This window comes from Arvicola amphibius, chromosome 11 (genome assembly GCF_903992535.2).
Source record: "Arvicola amphibius chromosome 11, mArvAmp1.2, whole genome shotgun sequence".
Taxonomy (NCBI): Eukaryota; Metazoa; Chordata; class Mammalia; order Rodentia; family Cricetidae; genus Arvicola; species Arvicola amphibius.
Window position 1 is genome coordinate 72,768,242 of NC_052057.2, and position 25,321 is coordinate 72,793,562.

Genomic DNA, 25,321 nt, shown 5'->3' on the forward strand with positions numbered 1-25,321 from the left:
CATTTGATATAAAATGGCAAGGGGATAAATCATTAGGCTATGGGAAGTGGAGTTCAGTGGTAGAGCTTTGGATAACCAAGATAAGGGGAGCGGTAGGAAAGTGGGTACAATAATTCTGAGCACTGTAAGAGTTCAGGTTGAGTCCAGTCTGTGTGTTGAAGGCTGACACCAAGGGTTCTTGCCACACAGTGTCAGGGCTGCTGAACCCTGGGCAATAACCAGGGACCGAATGAGAGTATGTAGGAAACCTCTACACGAAAACCCACTAAATGTTTGACTTGATCACAATCTAAAACACCCACGCATGAGGAGCTAATTCAGATATAACCTGAGTTAGAAGATATTGTCACCACAAAGCTAATAGAATTTTCCCCACTAGCTTTTATTCTCCCTGCTATCTCAGCACAGAATAGTTAAGACACCTTGGTTTAGTCCTTAGTGGAATATTTTTTATACACACATACACATTTTTTTCTCTCTAAAACTTGGCCACAGTCACTAAAGAAAGAAACTTAGAGCATGCTGTGTTTTACTAGTCACCCTGATAAGCCATCACATGAATAATACAAAGGAAATCACTCTTATTGTGTTTCAGAACACGATTACTAAGATGCTGGGACTGTCAAGCTTTATTACTATATTTTAGCTCCTCCGTTTGCAAGTAGTTTTTATAATGTCAATTATAAATGGAATCTAAGCATCCATAATGGCTCCAGGTCATGCACAGTAAGAGGCTTCACTCTGGGGAGTTATCTGAAAACAAACATGCCCCTCTTTCTGCTTTCCTTTGGTTCACATTTATAGGTTACAGATCTGACATGCCTTCCTGAGTATAATTACACAAAGCAACTGGAGAAGGAAAGGAAAAGGAGAAGTTTGAAGATCAGCAGTATAATGGGTAAGAGAGGGGGCTCAATTCTCAGAACACAGATTCTATCCCTTACACACTGGCTTACAAACATTTTTGCAAAGAATCAAATTGTGTGGTCACGTACACCTAGCATGTGCACATGTGCACAATATCCAGCCATCGCAACAGTAACTTTCCCGTCTCAGTCATTTCCAGTCCATTCCCCCGATTACTCTGCTTGTTTACAGCATTTACTGCATCCTTATTTCTACTTATTCATGTCTGTCTATCTATCCATTCATCTGTCCATCCGCCTGCCCATCTGTCCGTTCGTCCATCTGTCTGTTTGTCTGTCCATCTATCTATTGTGGCCCTGTCTCACTGTAAGCTCTGGCTGGCCTGGAACTTGCTATGTCTATCAGGCTGGCCTCAAACTCCTAGAGCTGCTTCTGCCTCTGCCCCTGGAGTGTTTGACTTAAAAGCATGACCACTATAACAAGCTTACCTGCTCTTTTAAAGGGATTTTATTCTATAAATTTTTACTTACTTTTTGGATGAACTTTGGCTTTTTTGAATGTCTTTTGTTATAGTTTCTGTTTGATCACCAAATGCCTGAACTCTAGCTAGATGAATACCTATCACAGCAGCGGAACACATTTCTATCTTATATTTATCCACATAGACCGGGTTTTCTGAAAACATCCCATTTTCCAATGATCCAAAAATACTAGACACAATGGAATAAGATGGTTTTAAATGCAAAGTTCAGAGAAAGGAGCTCTAAGGAAGGATGGAAATGTTTTCCAAAGAAAAGTCCCTGTCCATGAAGTAGACTGGGAGCTGATAGAGGATCTGCCATAGACCCTTCAAAAGCTGCCAGGAAACCGGCAACCTTATACTTTAAGGGTACTTAGTGTGGAGGAACCAGTTTGAATAACCCCAAACTTTAGTCTCCCTGTGTCCATATTTCTTATCATGTGACTTTTGAGTATCTCAAAATATAAAATATTTTGGCGTAAAATGTATTTTCTTCCACCTATGATTTGTTTAGACTAATGGCGAGGACAGAAAAGATCTTATCAGATACAAGTAAGCCTCGCCCTCCAGAGACCTTCCCTGTTGCATTTGCTCTCGTGCATGTCTGCCGTCTCCATGAGAAAGACTTGCCTATGATAGCCTCTCCAGGTTCTTAGGAGATAGGTGACCAGCTCTGACTCACCTGAAACAAACCCACCATATAGAACATGACAGGCACATGAGCCACCCTCCAGACACATGAAAGAATTCAATTATAATTCCTGGAGCAATTCCATTCAGAAACCAGCACAACTCAGCTTAATCCCAAAGAAGCAAGAGAGATAAATATGTTATTAATCCACCAAGTTCTGGTAAAATTGTTACCTACAGTCAACTGAGAGGTAGCGCTATTAAATAAAAGATTACCTTAGTTGATATTGCAATATACAGCAGGTGTAGACTTTGAAAATGGTAAGAAGATTATAAGAAGCTGAGAAGTGGACACTAGTGTTGCGTGGTGTTCAAATGTTTGGTGAAACTATAACCTTACAAGACAGAAATTATATCTAATAGACTTCCAAAATTGAGAATGGAAATCTTTAGAGAAAATATTGTTATTACCATCAGTTTATGTTTAATTCCTTGCAAGTAGTTTCAAGAAGATGGACAGAGAAAATAACTAACCAATTTGTATGATAAGCTTCAAGAAAATGTTGAATGTGGCCAAGTTTATCATTACCAGTCTTTCCAAATGTGCAAAGATTTTATATTAATTGAAGTTCTCACCAAATCTTAAACTTAGGTCTTTTCATATAAACAAAGCCAGAGGGTAAAGAAATGCCAAGGATATGACTATAAGTCCCTTTATTAGAAATCTCTGCAAATGAAAACAATGTTAATTAAAGGTGATGTCTCAAAACACCTAATGAAGTACTGGTCATTATAGCAATAATAAAGAGGCAACCATGAAAGATTTGCAGATATAAATATGGCACAAGGAAGGACATGGAATAGGATATGAGGAACCATCTATTTGGCATAGGTGGAATGTTTGGAACAAAGGAGACCGAGATTATGTAGGGTGTAAACTGTAGACCCATTTTCGTGCAGTCAGGGAGCAAGTAGAGAGAGTTGCTCAGTGGCATCTTTTTCTACCTTCTCCTAAGGTTGATCAGAAAATAAGAACCCCTACATGGCTAAAACAAGAACCATAAACAGTAGGCTGGGACTACCATGGAATCCAGTTCTCACCACCTGGGCACAGTTAAAGAGCTCACATCCCAATGTGGGCTTTGTAGTGTGATACACCTCATTTTACCTTTTCCCTACTGGATATAGTAATAAGGTTATCCCCACACCAGCCCTATCATTAAATGGAAACAAAGAAATAAAACCGTCCTCATTCATTATATGTTTTGTATGGAAAACCCAAGAAATTTCAGAGATAGATGTAAGTTAACATATGGCTTTCCTACCAGCTGATCAAATGTCAGCTAAATTGATGGAGAGAATGTTCATGGGTGACTCAGATGTGAAGATGCCAATTCTCCCACACACACCTAAGTAAAGCAAGCGTTGAGCCAAACCCACTCTGGTAACAGAAAACTGGCAGAGAGGCCATTGGAACCAAGCAGAGGGTCCAGATGTGGTCTGCTCAATGATTCTAGGAAAGTTTTTCTCCATATGGGGGAAAATAAATCTCAGATTTTTGTTACATTGAACAGTAATAATTTGGGTGGATCAAATACCTATTTGTGATTAAAAAATACATGAAGAGGAGACTTTTAAGACTATTGTTTTAATGATTCCATGTAAGAATGGATTTCTTAACAAAATGTCAATATTTCAAAAAATAGTCATTTTTCCGTTAACAGTAAACACAATTTAGAACATGATGGCATTGTTTAAAATAAAAGAGTGTACATGAGAAACATGTAACACACAGAAGCCGACATCTAGAATATATAATAAACTTATATGGTGAAAACATGTAAAAAAAAAAAAAAACTAGGTAAAAATACTCTCTGGCACCAGACTTTGTTAAATGTGATAAGATTGTCAGTCAAGTCTATGAGAATTTTTTACTATAATGTTGGATAGCAGATGGTGCAGGAGAAGAGTATTATATTGAACTGTTGGTAGAAGTATAAACAGACTCAAACACTTGTTAATAAAAGAATGCTGCCCATATTGTGAAGGCGAAAAGGCACAGGAGGTACAGGCCATGCTGCCCCGAAAGTCTGTTTCTTACTCTGTGCCGAAGGGATACCACTGTTTACACGGGCAAGAAAATAGAAACACCCGTGGCCACAGTACCATATTTTTTGAAAGAGACAATTGAAAAAAAAAGATGTTTGGAATAAAACAGCATTTATGAAAATTGTAAACCTTAAATAAACAGAAAATATGTTAGAAAGGTGTATGGGAATCTGGCATAGTGGTTCATACTTTTAATGCCAGCATTCAGGCGATAGAGATAGTTCTCTGTGAGTTTGGGCCAGCCTGGTCTACTTAGAGAGTACCAGGATCACCAGAGCTACCTAGAGAGACCCCTTAAAGAAGAAACAATGAACAAAGATGTGGGAAAATAATGGGGGAAGGGAAGGAGAGAAAAGCAAAAGAATAAACTTGCATTTGAGGACAACATAAATCAGTTGCACAGGACTTTCTCCTGTGTTGGAAGAGATTTACTCTTCGGTATATGTTACACACCTAGGTATTTACTATAATTGCCCTTCATGCTTTGTACTGTATGTCATGTCTGATTTTATTTATTTTTTTATTTTTGTGAAAAGGCAGCACATGCTCACTGATGTTTAGTTTTGACATTTTTCCTTTGGTTCCCACTCTTGTATTCCTTTGATAACTTCCATGCCTGCTAGTCACCTGGTACTGCTGCCATGTTAGCTGGACAGTGAGGTGATGGGGAAAAGGTGTTCCTCTTCCCGGCACGACTCCGCCAGCTACCACAGTATTTGACCTGTTGTTTCTTGAAGATATTAAATGAATGTCGGATAAGTGGAAGAGTGGCCTTTATTTGGGTAATAATGACTCAATAATACATTATCAACATTAATTATCAGGGATATTAAATTAAAATAATAAATAACATGATATAAAAAACTTCATCCTCATAAGGATGACTCCAAAACAGTGTATGATGGAGAATACACAGAGAAAACAGAGCCAGCCCACCTCCTAGCGGTGAGGTAAAATGGTCCTGCTGGAAACAGTTCCACAAAAGTTTCAGGATTATTGTTTAGCCCAGCATTCATGAACATGAGTGTTCATAAAACACCATTTGACGTTACTGAAGAGGAGAGCCTCAGATGTTCAATAACGTATAAATGAATAAGTAGAATGTGGCATACTCATTCCATGGAATATTATTTAGTAGGAAAGCAAATGAAATCTTGATACTTCTACAACACGGCCGAACCTTGAAGACGCCGTGCTAACAGAAGGAAGACAGTCACAATAGACTACCTATTAAATGATTTGTGCTACGTTTATAGAACAAGAAAATCTTTTACAGATGCCAAATAGATTCATTGTGATCTAGAGCTGAAAGGTAAGACAGATTTGGAGGTAACTTCCCATAAATACAGGGATTTCTCTGGGAACGATAAAACATATTTATACTTAATTTATAATGATGGCTGCATAATTTTTGAAAAACTATAAACCACTAAGGTATGCTTTTTTTAAAGGATAAATTTATGTGAATTAAATATCAATAGTGGTATTAAAATAACGCATTTAAGTGTTTTCCAGAATTCCTCATGTTGTAATGAAGAATATGCCTGGATTTGGGGTCAGTTTTGAGAGGCCAGAAGCGGTGTCTAGTTCAGGTTTATCAAGTCCCAGCATGGAGATACAGAACAAATCACCTAACAATCACAACCTTCATTTTCCCCATTTATCTCACAGACAAAGCACAATCACGTACTAGGTTCCGGAGAGCCATCCAGATGGCACACCCAACAGCTGCTGGGTGTACACTTCCTTACTCCTATTTTCTGCCTTTACATATAACAGAAAACATTTAACTCCTGATTACAGGCATTTTCACACCAGTTCATGTCTAACAAACATAAGCATCTTAATACTCACACACCTTCTCATCTATCATCCAACTTACTGCAGAGTTAATCCTCCTCCTTGTCTCCCGTACCTTTTACATTCTCCTTTCCTGCCAGCCTCATATGTAATATTCTAGTACCCAAATTACATAGTTGCTGTTTTGTAAATAAACTCCATTATCTTATTTAACATCAGTTAACAATAATTCCTTAATACTAGTCAATATTTATTTTCAAATTTTTAAATTACACAGTGGTTGTTTTGTAAACAGACTCCATTATCTTATTTAACATAAGTGAACAATTATTATTTAATACCCTTCAATATTTAGTTTTAAAATCTCCCAGATGGTTTTAGGGAAGTTATCTGTTTGTTGAAGGCAGAATCATCTCAGCAATCTCCATATATTACAAAAGTCATTTACCTTGCTATTAATTAGAATTCTCTTAATCCGGCTAATTTTTTTTCTTGTAATATTGCTATTGCTCAAAAACTCTGAAGTGGTGAGATTTTCCTGTGAGTACTACACAGGCTACATTATTCTCTTTTGAACTCTACAATGTGGTTTGAGATGTTCCTTCTCCCTTGTGGTTTGGCAGAATTTTAGTTAGATCTAGATGGATGCATGTTGTAAATAAATCCCATTATCTTACTTAACCTAAGTTAACAATAATTCCTTAATACTAGTCAATATTTAGTTTAAAATTTTCCAAGATGGTCTTAGGGAAGCTATTTCTCTCTGCTCATGTGGCTCAAAGAGAATGGGTCTATTTTCATCAGAAGACACATGACCTCCCAAGTACTGTTCATCAGTGGGGCAGGCAGTTCTGAGCATTTTGTTTAGATCCATTAATTCATCAACATAAATAGCAAAATTGTAACTGTCTAATTTTGTAATTCCATGTATATTTATTAATTGGAATACTTCTGTAAAGAGGAAAAATACTGTCAGCTGATGCTGATTACCCTGAAGAGACAATTTGTAGCTTTATTCTGTCCCTTTGCTCCAGCTGGCCCTTAAAAATAACAATTGTGGATCCCTGACATCCTTAAAGATGATTAAGTCTTTGATGAAAATATGGGGTTTTAAAGCTCTGGCATCACTCACAGCATCTCAGTTAATATTCTCACTCATGTTCCAACTTCTTAACTTTCCCCAGCAGGAGACAATTCTAGTTAGCTCCTGAGCCAATCAGAGTTGTACTTAGTAGATTGTCCATCTTAGTGAGGCTCAATATAGCGTCTTTTGTATATCCTCTGCCCAAGGCCTGGAAGCAGCCACTCTTTTGAGGTGGTTCACTTACTGCTAATGTGAAACCTTCACAAGCTAGAACCTCTGCACTAGAGGTACTAATGGCTATTGAGTTAGAATAGTTGCTAAAACTAACAAATATGCTTTTCAAGAATTTTTCCTCATCAGGATTACTGGTGCATACTTTTAATACCAGCACTCAGGAAAAAGCAGGCAGATCTTTAAGTCTGAGGCCATCCTGGTCTACATACAGTGCTGCTGGCCATCCAGTGCTACATGGCTGAGATCCTGTCTCAAAAGTAAAAAAAAAGTCTTCTCAAGACTCAGACTTCCTGAGAGAAGAAAGCATAAAGAGACCACTCATCAGGATTGCCCAAGTGTCACTTAATTTAACAACAGTGTTGCTTGCCTCTCTCAATTGCTATTTTGCCTGTCATTTGATAATTGCTTTATCATTTACATATATTGTATAATGTTTATGGATATAAAATAGTTTATATTACAAAATGTTACTAGAACCATTTCTGATGTGATGCTTTTTTCCTTACATACTTTCAATTATAGAACATTTTCTAACATGACTGCCACATGACATTCAAAACTAATAATTAATAATTGGTAATTTCCAACTTATTATTTGAATTAACTGAATGAGATTACTCAATACAAATGAAAATTCTAGGTCATATGTGGAATTCAAACATACCTTTTTAAATTTCCTTTTGTTTTTTTTAACAGATTTCAGTATCTCTGATGCTTGTAACCTCCACATTATTTTTAAGAATTAAAATTTATTATTTTTGGAAAATATTCCAGGTAGTGTATTTCAGATGTTCCCTTGTATTCAAACTCAAGTCATTCATTCTTTAGAATAAAAACAACAAATTAATGCATGTTAGCCACATCGAAAAGCATATGGTGTTGGTCTTGCTTTCCCATCATTGGCTGCACTGACGGCCATCACTAGTGTGAGGCAGTATCTTCTATTTTCTCCAAACTGTACTTAAGGCTTTTCTCTCATCAGTAAGTATCTTCTGGGACAAACAGCTGGAGACTATATTGATTTTCTGGAATTATGAACACTTCACCCATTACTTTTAGTGTCTTTTGCTCAAGTTGACCTGTATCAATTGATGCGATGTCTGCTGACTTTCAATTTTCTAATTGCATCCAATATTTAACTCATCATAATATATCTTCTACTTAAAATCAAGATTATAGAAATTTATGTAAGTGTATGTATATATGTTTTTCATTTACCCATGCCCCAAATTAAAGTTCTTTAATAGGCCAATATAATAAGTTCTTTGGCATAGATTATAAAGCACACAAAGAAAATCCCATTATAATCCCATGAATGCTATTGTGAACAACGGGATCACTAAAACCAGTCTAAAACAGCATTGCTGCACTGTCTGTCCTTAGAGCATGTTCCGTGTGAAGAAATATGGTGGTTAGCTCCGAAGACATGGTCTAATTAATTTCTGTATCTTTATTCATGACCTGAGATACAATTATGTTCCTTCCCCTTAGAATATAAGAATATGTAAGATACAAGTATTAAAGTTGCTTTAAAATTATACAAAATACTCAGTGGTTCAAAAGTGAAGTTTTTTAAATCCTGCAGATCAACTGCATCTCTGTCCTCTCCTTATCCATGTACTTATCACCGTGTACTTTCTCTTATTCTACAGGTAACACATAGAATAACTTCAGGTGGGTGCGTATGCACCTGTGTTAGTGTGTGAGAGGTCTTGGCATCTACACGTTGGTGTGATAATGAGCAAGTGTATGCAGTCTTTCATCACATGCACTTAATGAATGATAGCACGCTGTCAGCACACTTCACCTTTGACCTTTTCACTCATTTGACAAGATAGCTGGTTAGTTTTAGTTTGGTTGCTTTTGTCAACTTGATATTAGCAAATGTCCCCTGGGAAAAAGATACATAAGTTGACAAAATGCCCCCATCAGGTTGACCTGTAAGCAAGACTGCAGGACATTTTCTGGGTTGACCATTAGTGTAGGAGGGCCCAGTGCATTATGAGCAGCGTCACCCAGGGGAGGCAGTCCTAAGTTGTATAATAAAGTGGGCTGAACAAGAGGAGCAAATCGGTAAGCACCATTTCTCCATGGCCTCTGCATCAGTTCCTGCCTCAAGGTTCCCACCCAGTCTTCTCTTAGTGACGGGCTGTTACCAGGAAGTTGCTATTGGTCATGATATTTGCACAGCTATAGAAATCTAGTTAGCATGCAGTGCTCTCGTGCTTCCTACTCCATAAATACAGATGAGAATCATTACTATCATAAAATAGCTGAAGTAAAATGTGTTGATCATGAGAAGAATGACAAAATGTTGTAAAATGTGAACTTTAAATATGACAAGTAAGTGCGTGATAAGCTCTGGATAGCTCTGCGTCTAGTAATTATTTACCAAGGCTTAGTTAATGTTAAGTCTACAAAAGTGAGCACAAGGAGGAAACAGTCTCTACTAATAAGATAGTTACTAATTTTGAGTGATCACTTTGCCGCAGGCAATGGTGGGAGCCACAGGCTGGGCTCACTGCAGAGGCTGTCCACATGGGCTCTTGGAGAGATGCTGAAGTTTTCGGCTCTAGTTTCCTTTCTGAATGCGAAACCAAGGGAGATAAAACTTTAATATACTCCCAAATTGTATCTCTTACACTGATACGAATTCAGATATCAAATGCATGATATAATTGTTATAATTGGGGCTGAAGAGATGGCTCAGTGGCTAAGAGCATTGACTGCTCTTCCAGAGGTCCACAAGTTCAATTCTCAGCAGCCACATGGTGGCTCACAACCACCTGTAATAAGATCTGGTGCCAACTTCTGTCTGCAGGGACACATGAGGCAGACCATTGTATACATAATAAAGAAATAAATAAAAATCAAAATAAAAAATAAAAACTCTAGAAGAACGTGTCCTGCTCAGTGTCACACACCTGCTCTGTGCCCCACCCCTGCTCTGGACCTCACCCCTACTCTGTTCCCCACCCCTGCTCTGTGTCCACCCCTGCTCTGTATCCACCCCTGCTCTGTGCCCACCCCTGCTCTGTGCCCCACCCCTGCTCTGTATCCACCCCTGCTCTGTGTCCACCCCTGCTCTGTGTCCACCCCGGCTCTGTGCCCACCCCTGCTCTGTGCCCCACCCCTGCTCTGTATCCAGCCCCTGCTCTGTGCCCCACCCCTGCTCTGTACCCTGCTGTGGTTCACAGGATTATACAGCAAGAATACAGCTGACAATATCACTAAGTTAACCCACGGGGCTCACATTCCAGTGGGGGACCCCCAAATTGCAGGGCATTGGGAATATTTGTCTTTAGAATTTCCATAAAAACCTTGTGAAGCCATAGCACTCCCCTTTCCATAGTGGGATTCATCCCGAAAACTTCTGTGGTGTATTTGTTAATTATTGGGCATAACTCCCTCATGTACTGTTATTCTGATTGACTTTTTATTTGACTGTATAACCTTGATATATGGAATATGTACTAGGTACCTTGAATTCTCAAAAAAAAAAAAAAAAAAACAGAAGAAAGGAAATTCTTCTCACTTGGGTGTTAGTGGGAACAAAGCTAACAAAGCTGTCCCTTGGTCTGGAGGCTGGAAATACCAGCTCAGCTCCAGATTTTACACTACCACAGTGTCCCTTTGATCTAGCCACCTTCGATGTTATCTCTAGGGCTAAGAGATTCCCTTTAATCAACTAACATTTGGTGAAAATACTCATGTGAATCAAGCACCAACCCCTTTCCTCCCACGGATTATGCTGGTTGCTATAGCTACCACAAATGCTGTGTTCCCAGCCATGACTGGACGGAAGTGCTTAAAGACTGCACAGCAATGCTGTGTTTTCCTTCCCTCTTCTACATTTATCGATTACAAATGTCAAGCTCAGCTAACCACACAAATGTAGTTAATACACAAACTCCCTCTCCGCCTCTTAGAAATCCTAGCCCCTTCCTTTATTTACCCTTTTCAGATATGCCCAGGAGCTTCAAAGCCACGCCACCTCTAGGACATACATAAGATAACAGGCACCCAACTTTGTCAGCCTTATCTGTTTTCTTAGCCCTGAAAAATGCATGTCTAGTATCCTTGCTAACTGTGTCTGTGTGGGTATATAAACTGGAAACCTTGTGGAATTGAAAGAAAACGTTTTTTTGAAAAATATAGAGACACAAAAGTAAATGTGTATGAGCCGATTTGTTCACCCTCACACTTGTTGCAAGTGTCCCTGCTCTGTGTCCCACCCTTGCTGTGCCCCATCCCTGCTTTGTGCCCCATCCCTGCTCTGGGTCCAACCCCTGTTCTCTGTCCCACCCCGGTTCCTTAGCCCGACCCCTGCTCTGTATTCCACCCCTGCTCTGGGTCCCACCCCTACTATGTGCCTCACCCCTGCTCTGTGTCCCATCCCTACTATGTGCCTCACCCCTGCTCTGTGTCCCACCCCTACTATGTGCCTCACCCCTGCTCTGTGTCTGATTCTTGGCCTTCTGGGCACGCAACCTCTAGTGTGTCTGTTTCTCACCTGCAAAAGATGGACAGCATCTCATTTCATAGTTAAAGAATGTTAAATGGTACGATACAAGTATATAATCTAGAACCTCCTGTGGTGCGTACCAAGTGAGCCATGTGACATGGCATAACCTATATGAAGTGCTGAACCAACAGCTAGCAAATAGCAGTCACTAGCTAGGACATTACTATCTATTATGTTCTTCATCACGACTATTCATCTACGTAAATATTCATGGATGAGGGATTCAAGTCCAGCATGTAGTAGACAGCGGTAATTCTGACGACTTTTCTGAAAGTCATGCAGTCACCGTAAAGTCCCTTTCTTGAGTGAGAGCACAGTGAAGCCCATCCTCTACTTTCCTGTTAAGATACCCAGTGGATTTGATTTGCCAGTATTTTATTTAGTATTTTTGCATCAATGTTTACGAGTGAGATTGGTCTGTATTTCTCTTTCTTAGTATTGTCTTTCTGTGGTTTGGGTATCAGAGTAATTGTAGCCTCATATGAAAGAGTTTGGCATTTCTGGCACCCTCTCCTCAGTTGTCCAAGGAACTAGCTGGGGGCGTCTTCCTGGACACCTGGGAACACATCTAGAGTCAAGTCTCTGCCAACCCTAGAATGGCTCCCTTAATTAAGATATATAATTCCTTGTTCCCATATCCACCCTTCCTATATCCCAACCATCCTATTCCCCCAAGCTCTTCCCATCCTCCACTTCACACTTTTCTCTCCCCATCTCCCCATCCCCCATCCCACCCCACCCCCAAGTTCCCATTTTTTGTCCAGCAATCTTGTCTACTTCCAATATCCAGGAGGATAACTATATGTTTTTCTTTGGATTCACCTTCTTATATATCTTCTCTAGGATTTTTTTTTACGAATTATAGGCTCGATGTCCTTTACATAGAACCTTCACCTGGCATTGGATGGAGAAAATGACAGAGCCCCACATAGGAGCACCAGATTGAGCTCCCAAGGTCCTGATGAGGAGCAAAAGGAGGAAGATCATGAGCAAGGAAGTCAGGACCGTGAGGAGTGCGTTTACCCATTGAGACGGTGGGACAGATCTAACGGGAGACCACCAAGTCCAGTTGGAATGGGACTGATGGAACAGCGGACCAAACCGGACTCTCTGAATGTGGCTGACGGTGGAGGAGGACTGAGAAACCAAGGACAACGGCGATGAGCATAAACTCTACAGCGTGGATGGACTCACTGTGAGCCTTGTCAGTTTGGTTGCTCACCTTCCTGGACTTAGGCGGAGCTGGGAGGACCTTGGACTTAACATAGTGAAGGGAACCCTGATTGCTCTTTGGCTTGGAGAGGGGCAGACTGGGGGTATGGGTGGAAGGGAGGGGAGGGAAAGGGGAGGAGGAGGGGAGGAAATGGAAATTTTTAATAAAAAATGAGGAAAAAAAGAAAAAAAAGAGTTTGGCAATGTTCCTTCTGTTTCTATTGTGTGGAATAATTTGAGGAGTATTGGTATTAGTTCTTCTTTGAAAGTCTTGTAGAGTTCTGAGCTGAAACCATCTGGTCCTGGGCTTTTTTTGGTTGGGAGGTTTTTGATGACTGTTTCTATTTCTTCAGCAGTTATAGGTCTGTTTAATTTGTTTATCTGGTCTTGATTTAATTTTGGTAAGTGATATTTATTCAGAAAATTGTTCATTTCCTTTAAGTTTTCCAATTTTGTGGAGTACAGGTTTTCGAAATATGACCTGATGATTCTGTGGATTTCCTCCGTGTCTGTTGTTATGTCCCCCCTTTCATTTCTGATTTTGTTAATTTGGATATTCTCTCTCTGCTTTTTAGTTAATTTGGATAGAGGTTTGTTTATTATGTTGATTTTTCTCTTTAGTTAATTTGGACAGAGGTTTGTTTATTATGTTGATTTTCTCGAAGAACCAACTCTTTGTCTCATTGATTCTTTGTATTGTTTTCTTTGATTCTATTTTGTTAATTTCACCTCTCAATTCATTATTTCCTGCCATCTAGTTTTCTTAGGTAAGTTTGCTTCTTTTTGTTCTAAAGTTTTCAAATATTCTGTTAATTCACTAGTGTGGGATTTTTCCAACTTCTTTATGTAGACATTTAGTGCTATGAACTTCCCTCTTAACACTGCTTTCATTGTGTCCCATAAGTTTGGGTATGTTGTGTGGTAATTTTCATTGAATTTTAGAAAGTCTTTAATTTCTCCCTTGACCCATTGATGATTCAGGTGAGCGTTGTTTAATTTCCATGTGTTTGTGGGTTTTCTGGAATTAGTATTGCTGTTGACTTCTAGTTTTAAATCATGGTGTTCTGGTGAGGTACATTGGGTTATTAAGACTTGGATATTAATCCACACACCTTCGAACACCTAATTTTTGACAAAGAAGCAAAAAATATCAAATGGAAAAAAGAAAGCATATTTAACAAATGGTGCCAGCATAACTGGATATCAACATGTAGAAGAATGAAAATAGACCCATATCTATCACCATGCACAAAACTCAAGTAAATGGATCAAAGACCTCAACATAAAGCCAGCCACACTGAACCTTATAGAAGAGAAAGAGGGATGTATACTTGAACGCATTGACACAGGAGACCACTTCCTAAATATAATCCCAGCAGCACAGACACTAAGAGAAACGATTAATAAATGGGACCCCCTGAAACTGAAAATCTTCTGTAAAGCAAAGGACTTGGTCAACAAGACAAAATGACAGCCTACAGAATGGGAAAAGATCTTCACTAACCCAACATCAGACAGAGGTCTGATCTCCAAAATATACAAAGAACTCAAGAAATTGGTCATCAAAAGAACAAATAATCCAATAAAAAATGGAGTGAAGACCTAAAAAGAGAACTCTCAACAGAGGAATCTAAAATGGCTGGCAGACACTTAAGAAAATGTTCAACATCCTTAGTCATCAGAGAAGTGCAAATCTAAACAACTTTGAGATTCCATCTTACACCTGTAAGAATGGCCAAGATCAAAAAACACTGATGACAACTTATGCTGGAGAGGTTGTGGGGAAAATGGAGCACTACTGAATTGCTGGTGGGAATGCAAGCTGGTACCACCCCTTTGGATGTCAGTGTAGTGATTTCTCAGAAAATTAGGAAACAATCTGCCTCAAAACTCAAAACTCATTGATAAATACTCAATATCCAAGGGATGCTCAACTGTGCCACAAGGACACATGCTCAACTATTTTCATAGCACCATTGTTTGTCATAGCTGGAACCTGGAAACAACCTAAATGCCCCTCGACCATAGAATGGATAAGGAAAATGTGGTACATTTACACAATGGAGTACTACACAGCAGAAAAAAATGACATCTTGAATTTTGCAGGAAAATGGATGGAGCTAGAAAACATTATTTTGAGTGAGGTAACCCAGACACAGAAAGGCAATTATCACATGTACTCACTTATAGGTGGTTTTTAAACACAAAGCAAAGAAAACCAGCCTACAAACCACAGCCCCAGAGAACTTAGACAACACTAAGAAAGACTGACATAGATTTAATCTACATGGGAAGTAGAAAAAGACAAGATCTGAATATATTGCGAGCATGGGGACCTTGGGGGAGGGTTGAAGTGGGGAGGGGAGAGGTAGAGACAGTAGCAGAAAAAAATGTAGAGCTCAATAAAAATCAATAAAACAAAAGATTTCCAGTGGAAATATTCTGACTGAAGGTTGCTTGTTTCTTATGGCACATCTGGGTTTGTGCACACTTTGCTGAGAACTCCTATGAAGGTAATGATGCTGCAGTGGAAAGGCAAGTACAGTACATGAAGCTAACACCTTGGCCATGTGTGTGGCACTGTTCAATTGTGTTGAATACGGTCATTATTGTGATGCCCATCTCTATACAAGCTAAGTTTATAAAGAGCATTTCTACACTGTCAAGCAAAGTCTATACTCGGTCAGGAGCTCCCCATCTCCCCAGAACCTAGTCCTTGACCACTGCCATTGTACTTCTGTTTCTAGACATGGGGATGTCAAATACACACAGGGGAATCAATGTAACACTTGTCTTCTGTTACTGGCTTATTTCCTTTAGCACAAGTGCCTCAAAGTTCAATGACGCTATACACGTCACAGTATGTCATTCTTTCGCTGGCTGGTGAATGTGCTGTGTGTATCTACTTCCCCACTGGTGAGCATTTGTATTGCTCTCATGACCTGGTGAACAATGCCACTGGGAACAGAATATGGAAGTGCCTCTCTCAGATCTTGCTTTACTTCTTTTAGATGTGTATTTATAGGTGGTGTTATTCTTTTGGCCCTTTAAGGGGGCAAGCCACGCCCACTCCCAGTGACCCTCCCACCCCCACCCCTCTCACTGCCATCTTGAATCTCTTCCTGTCCCTTGGCGTGTGCATGCGTGTCTCTCTGTCTCTGTCTCTCTCTCCTTTCTCTTCTCCTTCCCCCCCACTCCTTTCTCCTCTCTCTCTCTCTCTCTCTCTCTCTCTCTCTCTCTCTCTCTCTCTCTCTCTCTCTCTCTCTCTCTCTCTCTCTCCTTTCTCCTCTCTCTCTCTCTCTCTCTGCCCCTCTTCTTCCTTTCCGCTCCATAACCCCCTGAATAAACATTCAACATGTTGTGTCTGTCCATGTCTCTGTCTTCTGCCTGTCTGCCCTGCTGCAAGCCGCACAGGGACTTGCCAGCATTTCCTGCCACTAGCTGCTTGGGGAAGCACCCGGGGATCTTGGGTGACCCGCTCGGGACCCGCGAGGCTCTGCCTTGGGACTGGCTGCTCCCAGAGTCCGTTGCCTGCCTGCAGCTGCCGCCTGGGACCTTATAGCATTTTTTAAAAAGAACAACAGGTGGGGTTTCTTTATCACATGCCATCTTAACTCCTATCTACTTGTGTAGTAAAATATCTTAAGCTAGGTAACTTGCGAATAACACAAATTTATTTCTCACCCCTCTAGAGGCTGGGTCTCCGAGATCAAACTTCCCAACATCTCCTATAAAGTCCCATTCTCTATTGCATGATGGTGAGTTTTGCTCCAGCGTGACAAGCAGAGTACCTTGTCTTCACATGGGAAAGGACAGAGGAAGGGCCAAGCAGGCTCCCCAAATTCTTCACAGGAAACTAATGCCAGTGATTGGCACCTCATGACCCAGTCACTTGAAAATCTTTGCCACTTATTACTATGAGGTTTTACACTGTGAGTATGAAGTTTCAGTGTGAATTTTCAGAGGACACAATGTTAAAACCACAGCATATGGTGAGCTGATTTTCAGCCACTTGAAGAACTGCCCATCTGTTTTCCATAGTGGCTGTTTGGTTTTATATTCCCACCCAAACTCTGGCATATGGTAATTTTACTTTTAATTACTGAAGGCACTGTATGCCATCTTCCATAGTTCCTGTTCTGTGTCATATTCCCACCAACAGTGATGTACACAGTCCCACATTCTTCACGTCCATACCAACACTTAACACTTGCTATTTTCTCTTTGCTTCTTCTCTTGTAGTAGCTACGACTCTGGTGCTTTGCCATGACTTTGCTTCGGGGTTTTCCGGTGGCCAGGGACATTCTGCATCAATTCACATCACTTGCCTGGCTTTAACACAGCTGTTTGTTCTGTGTTACTGGGCATCCTCTGTCCAGTGGTGTCATTTCTTAAGTTTTCTCTTGCACCACAAGCAACTCTTTTACCTCCATGACTGCATTTTTTGTTATACAGAAGGGTAAGGTTATTTTTGAGGATATTTTTGAATGCATAATACAACAAAGGAGATGAAAGGTGATCCCTTAGGTCTGAGGAGGGGGACTGAGCCCTCAACCTGTTCTTTTACTTTGATCCTATGAGTGCTGGTGACACCAAGTCACACAGCTTCCTGTGCAGCGTGAAAGCACAGAAACTAGACACCACACTTGTATGGGGATTGTCTGTGCTTTACTCTCTTTGAAATGATCTCTCATACATATTTTAAAATATTTTATATTTTTGATATCTTATCTATGCCTATAAAACTAATTTCTAGGGAAATTCATATCACCCTTTAATAGCTGCCATCTACATGAGGAACAATGAACCAGCATCTATAGATAATTCCTGGCAGGGCAGGATGTGGTACATAGTTATATGAAAGTCTCCAAGAACCAATTCAAGAATGATATGTGGGATTTCCCACAATACCAGGCCTCTTTTCTGATGGCAAAACACAAATACCATGGTGTCCGACAAGAAGGACAATTTTCATGAAGTCACTGTGTCCTCTAAGAAACAATCATGTCTTCAAGGTGACCTAGGAAGGCTGGAATTAGAAGGATGGTCAAAGACCTGAAAACAAATAAAACCACCGACAAGTGCTGCTTTGCTGCCTTGCTACCCTAGGCCTTCCTGCGTACATCACAGTATCTGAATAGCAAAAAGGAAAATTAAGCCTGAAGCACAGATGTGAGGCATAAGATGGAAGCTTAACTCTAGTCTTTGAAATATGGTCTTAATTTTGTCAGGTAGCAGAAGTTCCAAGAAAAACTTCCAGCAGGATTCTGCCTAAGTAAGTTTCCTCTGCTGACTTTTCTTAGGTAGAGTGTCCTAACATCAGACACTGAGAAAGCAATCAGCTGAGGGGATCTGCCAAGGGACGGGGGCAGCCTGTACAAAAAAATATGAGAGATGTATGGGAAGAGAGAAGCCAGAAGGCCTACTGCTTAGTTGTTAGAGTGCTTGATGGTGTGAGGGAAGCCTGGGTCTGGTCCCAGAACACACAAACTAGACTCAGTGACACAAACCTGTATTCCAATCACTCGGAACACAGGATGTGGGAGGCACAAGGTCAAGGTCAGACACAGCTTAAGGGAGTGAGTTCAAAGCTATCCTCTGCCATGTAAGATCCAGTATAAGGACAGAACAGAACAGAGAGACAGACATATGTATTTAGATCACATAGAGCACTCCTGAAGTGGAACAATTTCTCAGACATTATTTTCAGCCAAGCATAACTGAGGGCCATCCCAGACACTTCTATTTACCATTTGGCAGGGTTAAATAACAATCAAGAGACTTGGAAAGTTTTTTACTCAATAAATTATATATTAATCAAATAGGAAAGTAGGCAGACAGACCTGCCATCTGCACTCAAAGAATGGCTGTGGGGGCAGGATAGTGACTTCTCAATGACTTCTAGTTCCTAACCCTCAAAACTTATGAGCACATTACAGTACATGACAAGAACAGGAGAGAAGAAGTTAAGGGCTTTGGATAGAAAAGATCCCTGTGGTTGCTGGGCAACCCCAACCTAGCATGACCCAGCCGAAGTTAGAGAGGGCCACATGTCAGTTGTGGAGATCTTCCTAGGGGACCTCACACCGAGGAGCACCGGCAACCTGCACAGGAGAAAGCAGGAAAGAGAGGTGTCTTAGCACCTGCAGTCAGAGATGCAGTTCTGAGAATACCTGCAGTCAGAGATGCTGATACAAGGTCAGAGCTGATATCAGTTTTCACAGTAGAGAAGACTAGGATGACGGATTTGCGCTGCTGCAATGTTCCAGCACCACTGAATATCCAGTGATCCACACAGGAAGGGAAGGAAAGCAGCTGGAGAGTAGAGAATGATGGAATCCACACGGTTCTTTGGAAAAATCACTTCTCAGAATTCACGAACTTTAAAGGTCACAGAGAAAGTGATGGAGTTAAAATGATTGCTGCATTGGCATGGGATAGTAAAACTGAGAATTTTATAAAGAGACAAAAATGTATCTCTAGTGGAACATCAAAGTTGTGGGACTGACAGTAAAAGGCTGTGTGTGTTTTTATTATTACACTGAAGACAAAGGGACCAAGCCAACAGAAGCACAGAGCACAGTGATTGTCTATCAGTCTTAAAAGACATACAAGTAACATCATACAGACTGAACAGGTTATATTTTGGGATATATTTATTTATACATATACATACACACATATAATGACATTATAGAAAAAAAAGAGGCCATGGAGTGGGGATGGGAGGGATTTCAGGAAGGGAAGGGCGTAATTTTAATGATTATATTACAAATCCTCCCTCTAGAAAAGGAACTATTCCAAAATTGAAAACAAAGTATTGTATTTACAGATGCCTGGTATTTTTTGGTCAGAAAAATTCAGGATTATGAGCTTTAAAGCCACAAGGGGGTGCTGTGGGACAGGCTCTTTAATCTGATGCATCAGTTGGCTGGCACAGAACTAAGGTCTTCATGAAAACCCTGGGAGCCTTTCCTACCCTTGAATATCAAATATGAGTGGCATCAAGTATTTGTTCACTGACATATCTTTTCAAGAAGGTAAGTTACCTATGACAGTTGTTGCTGTCTTCCTCAATAGAAATGAAGGTAATAAATTTCCATGAAGTTTTCATATACAGATTAGACAAACCGACAAAATCAAGCTTTGTCATGCAGATTTGAGAATCGGACTCCAGCCACCCCCTCCCTTAGCCCAGCACTGGGAAGAAAGTGTGTGGGGAAGGATATGCTGTGGGAGGCACCTGAGTTCACCTAAGGCAGCTCACGATCACCCACTGAGAGCCAAAGTCATTTAAGTTTAAGGGAAGGTTTCTGAGAGCAGCAGAAAAGGTACAGCAATACCATCGCCACAAAGAGCACAGAAAGAGGGGGTGGGACAAAGCCAGTGAAGAGTTCAGTAGGGGTCACTGTTGAAATATGTGTTTGATATGTGTATTTCTATTCATACTGCTTTCACCACCCTGACCAGGATCACCACAGTTCAATCCATCATCTTGGCATCTTGGAAAGTTAAATCAAGCTAACAATTGCTAATGAAGAAGAGCAGGGGTAGAAAATGCCAAGTTCCTGCCATATAATTATCATCATGGTTGCCACGGTCACCGTTGCCATGACTGTGGTTACTACCAACATCACCAGCATCACCATTACCATCACCATGACTACCATCACTCATTACCATCATCACCATCACTACCATCACCATGGTTATCACCATTACCACCACCAACATCATCACCATCATCACAAGTATTGTCATCAACATGGTGACTATCATTATCATTATTATCATCATCATCATATCATCATCTAGATATGGACAAATTCTAATAATATTCATAGTATTATGAGTTTTTCCTTTTCATATAATGATTTGATGATTCTAGTTAGTCTAAGAAAATTTTGTAGATGATAAATATTTATTGCAATATTTTTCATTAAATACTAAAATATTAACACCAAATAAACTATATTGGAGCATGCTTTATTTTTCAGAAAAAGTAATTTAGATCTAGATTCAAACATAAGTTACATATTTGGTCATTAGATACAGAACTCAACTTACCTTATCAAGTTCGTCTGAAATTGCAATACCTGAAATTCAAAAGAGATTTATAAGACAATTTTAGAAACAATCTTTGATAATCTCATGCTACAAATTAAAAAATCTAGTCATAAATCTAGTACATTACTTATTTAATTTCATTCCTTTTCATTGATTCTTTGCAATAATATTTTTTTCTTCCTACTTATGAAAGCAAATTAAGCATTAAAGTCAAGGATGGCAACCAGGACCTGCTGGAGCCTCACAAATAAAAGAAGGAAAGCTCAAAGCAAGCAGATGCTTTATGCAGGTCCTCAGAGTCACAGACTACTTGCAAGACAACCATTGAGATGCCTGTCACCTCCTCCAACTATTTTTTTTTCTTGAAAGTCTGTTTTTCTACCCTTTTTGTGCCCTTCCCAGGAATTCTCCTGGTGAAAGTCCTTTCTTAAATCTCAGGGCTCCTCGCTGAACTCTCTTTTCACTGAGTATAAGTCTTTTCAACTAACTCACACCAATATGTTTCTCTACAGGATCGCTTCCTGTTGACATTTCAAACTCATCCTTCCTGGATTTTTTTTTTTTCAGGTTATAAATGTGTGTCATGTTAGAGCTAGGAAAAGTCTCCTTGTCTGGGTACAGGAGAAGATGTGGCCATACCTCAGGTTTGGGACAGACAGCAGAAATGAACTGGTGTCAAGTTTAATGAAGAAGGATTAGGAAATAGAAAAAAAAAAAACTAAAGTGCAAGGGAAAAGAAGAATGTCAGAATGGGATTTGAAGTAGAGCCCAAAGGACAAGCCAGTAGATTCTATGCCACATGGGAGAATCAGAAGAAGTCGCAAGGAAAGAAAACCAAACAGGAGTCTCATAGTGCTCAGCCTTTCCTCCGACACAGACACAGATGTGTCTGCAGAAGGTATACAGGCTGCTCTATCTGTTCACATAAGACCTACACCAGCCAGCGAGTCAATTATGCACAAGGCAAAACAATGTCCACGCTATCTCAGCAATGGGCACTGTTCTTGTAGATAAACTAGAAATCCAACAGATCTGAGAATGCATTCTTTATAGCAATAATCTGTAACATCCTTCTGGATAAAAATTATTGGTGAAGATCAGGAGATAGCTCAATTGTTAAAATGTTTGCCGCACAAGTATGAAGACCTGAAATTGGAGCCTTAGTACCTATGTGAAAACCTAGACATGGCTCTGCACACCTACAATCTCAGTACTGGGAAAGCCGAGTGAGGAGGATCCTGGGGCTTCCTGGCCAGCCAATCAAGCCGAATGGATTAGATCCAAATTCAATGAGAGACTTTATCTCAAAAACCAAAATAGAAAGCCATTCAAAAAAAAGCAACTGATGTTGACTTCAGCCTCAAAACACTTGGGAATACATGCACATACACACACATTCATGTGCACACACACATGCATGCACATGAACACATACATACACAATACACATATACTTGGTGACTAATAATTTATTTGTTGGAGCTGAAAATATAGCTTATCAATGAACAACACTAGCTGCTTTTGCAAAGAACTGAGTTTGGTTCCCAGCATCATGTAGTGTTTCATGACTGACTGTGATTTCCTTTCCAGAGGATAAGCTGTCCTTTTCTGGCCTGTGTGGGTACTAGGCACAAACTGGTACACATGGATACTTGCAGCAAAAACTTCATTCATGATCATAAAGTAAAATAATTAATCACTACATTGAAGGACAGTCTAGCTACTGGTTTAGGAATACGGGTCGTGACTGAGATATAACCCTGATTCAAAGACACTGTACTGTGAAGGGATGAAGGCATTGGAGCTGGCTGCCACAGTGGAGAAGGTGTTGTCGTCAAGTGTAGATGACAGATTGGACACCTCACAGCTTCCTGGGCAATTATAAATATTTATATAGGTCTAACATGCATCATACCTTTGTGAATGCTTGGTCTTTTAGAGATACTTAGAATTACAAATTGTTACTCTAAATAATTCAAATTTTATGCAAATGAAAGTACTCTGGCATTCCACATGAACCATAGTATGATCTACAACACACCTAAAATGCATCATTCCAGATTATAGAAGGTAAATACATCTTACATACTGTTTTTACATTTAATATGTTCTATAGAAATGTCCCTTCCCGTATTAATTCAAAATTAATATGGAACACCTTGAATATCAATATTTAAAAGACCAAGTCTCCATATATGAGAAAGGGCAGGGAGATGCTATAAAGTAAAATCTCATTCAAAGTCACAATACTTAGTTATCTTGTGTTAAGTGACCCAAGTTCAATTGCTTGGGATTTCTGATTCTCTTGGTCTTTTTAACTTGCTGTTCAGATGCCTTGAACCTGAAGAAATAGTTTTCTGATCCAATTTTTAGAAAATGATCATTTAATCTTTGAATTTCTTCTACACCTCAGATCTGTGAACCCACTATTCATAAAGAGTGCAATAGTACATCACTTACCTAGCTTGTCTATAACACAGATAATCACTACTGGCAAGTCAGAAAGAAAGAAAGAAAGAAAGAAAGAAAGAAAGAAAGAAAGAAAGAAAGAAAGAAAGAAAGAAAGAAAGAAAGAGGAATAGAAAGAATAAAGGAAGGAAGGAAGGAAGGAAGGAAAGAAAGAATAAAGGAAGGAAGGGAGGAAGAGAGTGAGGGAAGGAGGGAGGAGGGAGGAGAGAGAGAGAGAGAGAGAGAGAGAGAGAGAGAGAGAGAGAGAGAGAGAGAGAGAGAGAAGAAAGCTCCTGCTGCAGGGTACAGAATGCTCTAGTCGTGGCTGGCACCAAGAACTGCTTTCCCTGTTTTCCAGGGTTGGGACATGTTCAGCAGTGCAGAAGAAAGGGAAGCCATACTTCAGTTGAAGGAGCAGTGATATTCATCATAAACTCAATCTACCTAATTGGGAAACTTGCTTGAGAGAAAGACCTATCTCACTTAACTATTACTAGCAGTGTTTAGTCTGACCATACCTAACAAAAATATCGATTATCAGATAGTCATAACATTTACATATTTTGATGACTTTGCCTAACGAATTAGTCTAGTAAGTATTATTCTATTAGATATAATTTGCTTAACTTTCTGTTTTCAGTGTCAAAATGCCTAGGGAATTATTCATTTCATTTTGAATCAAAGCTTACACTGATTAAAAGTAGCTGCACAAATTTTAATGAAACACTTCTCAATGGAGGCAGGAAGCTCTAGCCTTGTGTATGAACAGTCAGACACACACACACACACACACACCCTAAAGGAACCCAAGCTGAAGTGGCCCCGGACTTCAAACAACACCCATTATATTCTACTAAATACTACCATCTCTCAGATCTTCACTTTTTGAACAAAACAAACAAAGAAAATCGGGGTCTCATGTAGCTCAGGAGACTGGTGTAAAAATCAATATATAACTAAAGTTGACCTTGACCCTCTAAGCCTCCTACCTTCATCTTCTAAATGCTGGGGTTATAAGCAAGCATTATCATGACTAGCATTCTCTCTTTCCATGAATACTTTTTATAGGAAGGCACATGACTTAATCCTCTCCCCCATCTTCTACCCACCCTTCCATCTATTACCATGCTGACTTCTGCTCTTACTCTTCTCTTAAAACTATGTTTGGAAAAGTAGCATCATAGCTCATGATTATCCAATCAAACCCAGAACTTTTCTATTGTAAAAATAGAGCTTCTGTATTTCATGCTATCAAATCCACATATGTTTCTCACAGGAGGAGAAAACCAGAATGAATATTATAGTTTGAATACAAAACGTCTCCCAAAGACTCATGGGCTGAGTGCTTAATTCTGGACTGGCGGGGACTCTTTAGAGAAGTGGTATAATATTTAGAAGACAGAGTTTAGAGATATTGTCACCAGGAGGACGCCTTTTAATGGTTATATGGGTCCCAGTTCCTTTCTTGCTCTCTGCTCCTGAGTCTTAAAATGAACGTTGTTCTCTATCATACATTCCCACAGTCATGACGTCCTACAAGTGCATGGACCCTAGCAACAACAGACTGAACACTGCAAAACTGTGAGCTGCAGCAGACCCTGCCTCCTGTAAGTTCCATTATCAGGTGACCTCTGAAAGAGGAAATAACACAGAGTAGAAAACGAGAAACTTTCCCTCACTCCCAGACAGCTAATGAGAACGGGCATGGATGTCTCTCATACCATATTCAGATAAAAGCACACAGAGAGATTATGCAGCTTCCAGCTACTCACTAGTGAGAATACCACTACCATGCACAATGGAGGCACAGTGCGGAGCACACTGT

The 25,321-nt window shown here is 39.9% G+C and overlaps 1 protein-coding gene across 4 annotated transcripts in view; it reads right to left on the bottom strand.

Annotated features, from left to right (window-relative positions):
• Window positions 1-25,321, bottom strand: part of C11H8orf34 (chromosome 11 C8orf34 homolog) — a 365,888-nt gene that overhangs the window by 236,456 nt on the left and 104,111 nt on the right. For all 4 annotated transcript variants that reach the window (XM_038347783.1, XM_038347781.1, XM_038347782.1 and 1 more), the window contains exon 5: window positions 21,049-21,077. In XM_038347783.1, coding sequence (XP_038203711.1) covers window positions 21,049-21,077 — 29 coding nt within the window. The remainder of the gene's footprint in view (window positions 1-21,048; window positions 21,078-25,321) is intronic.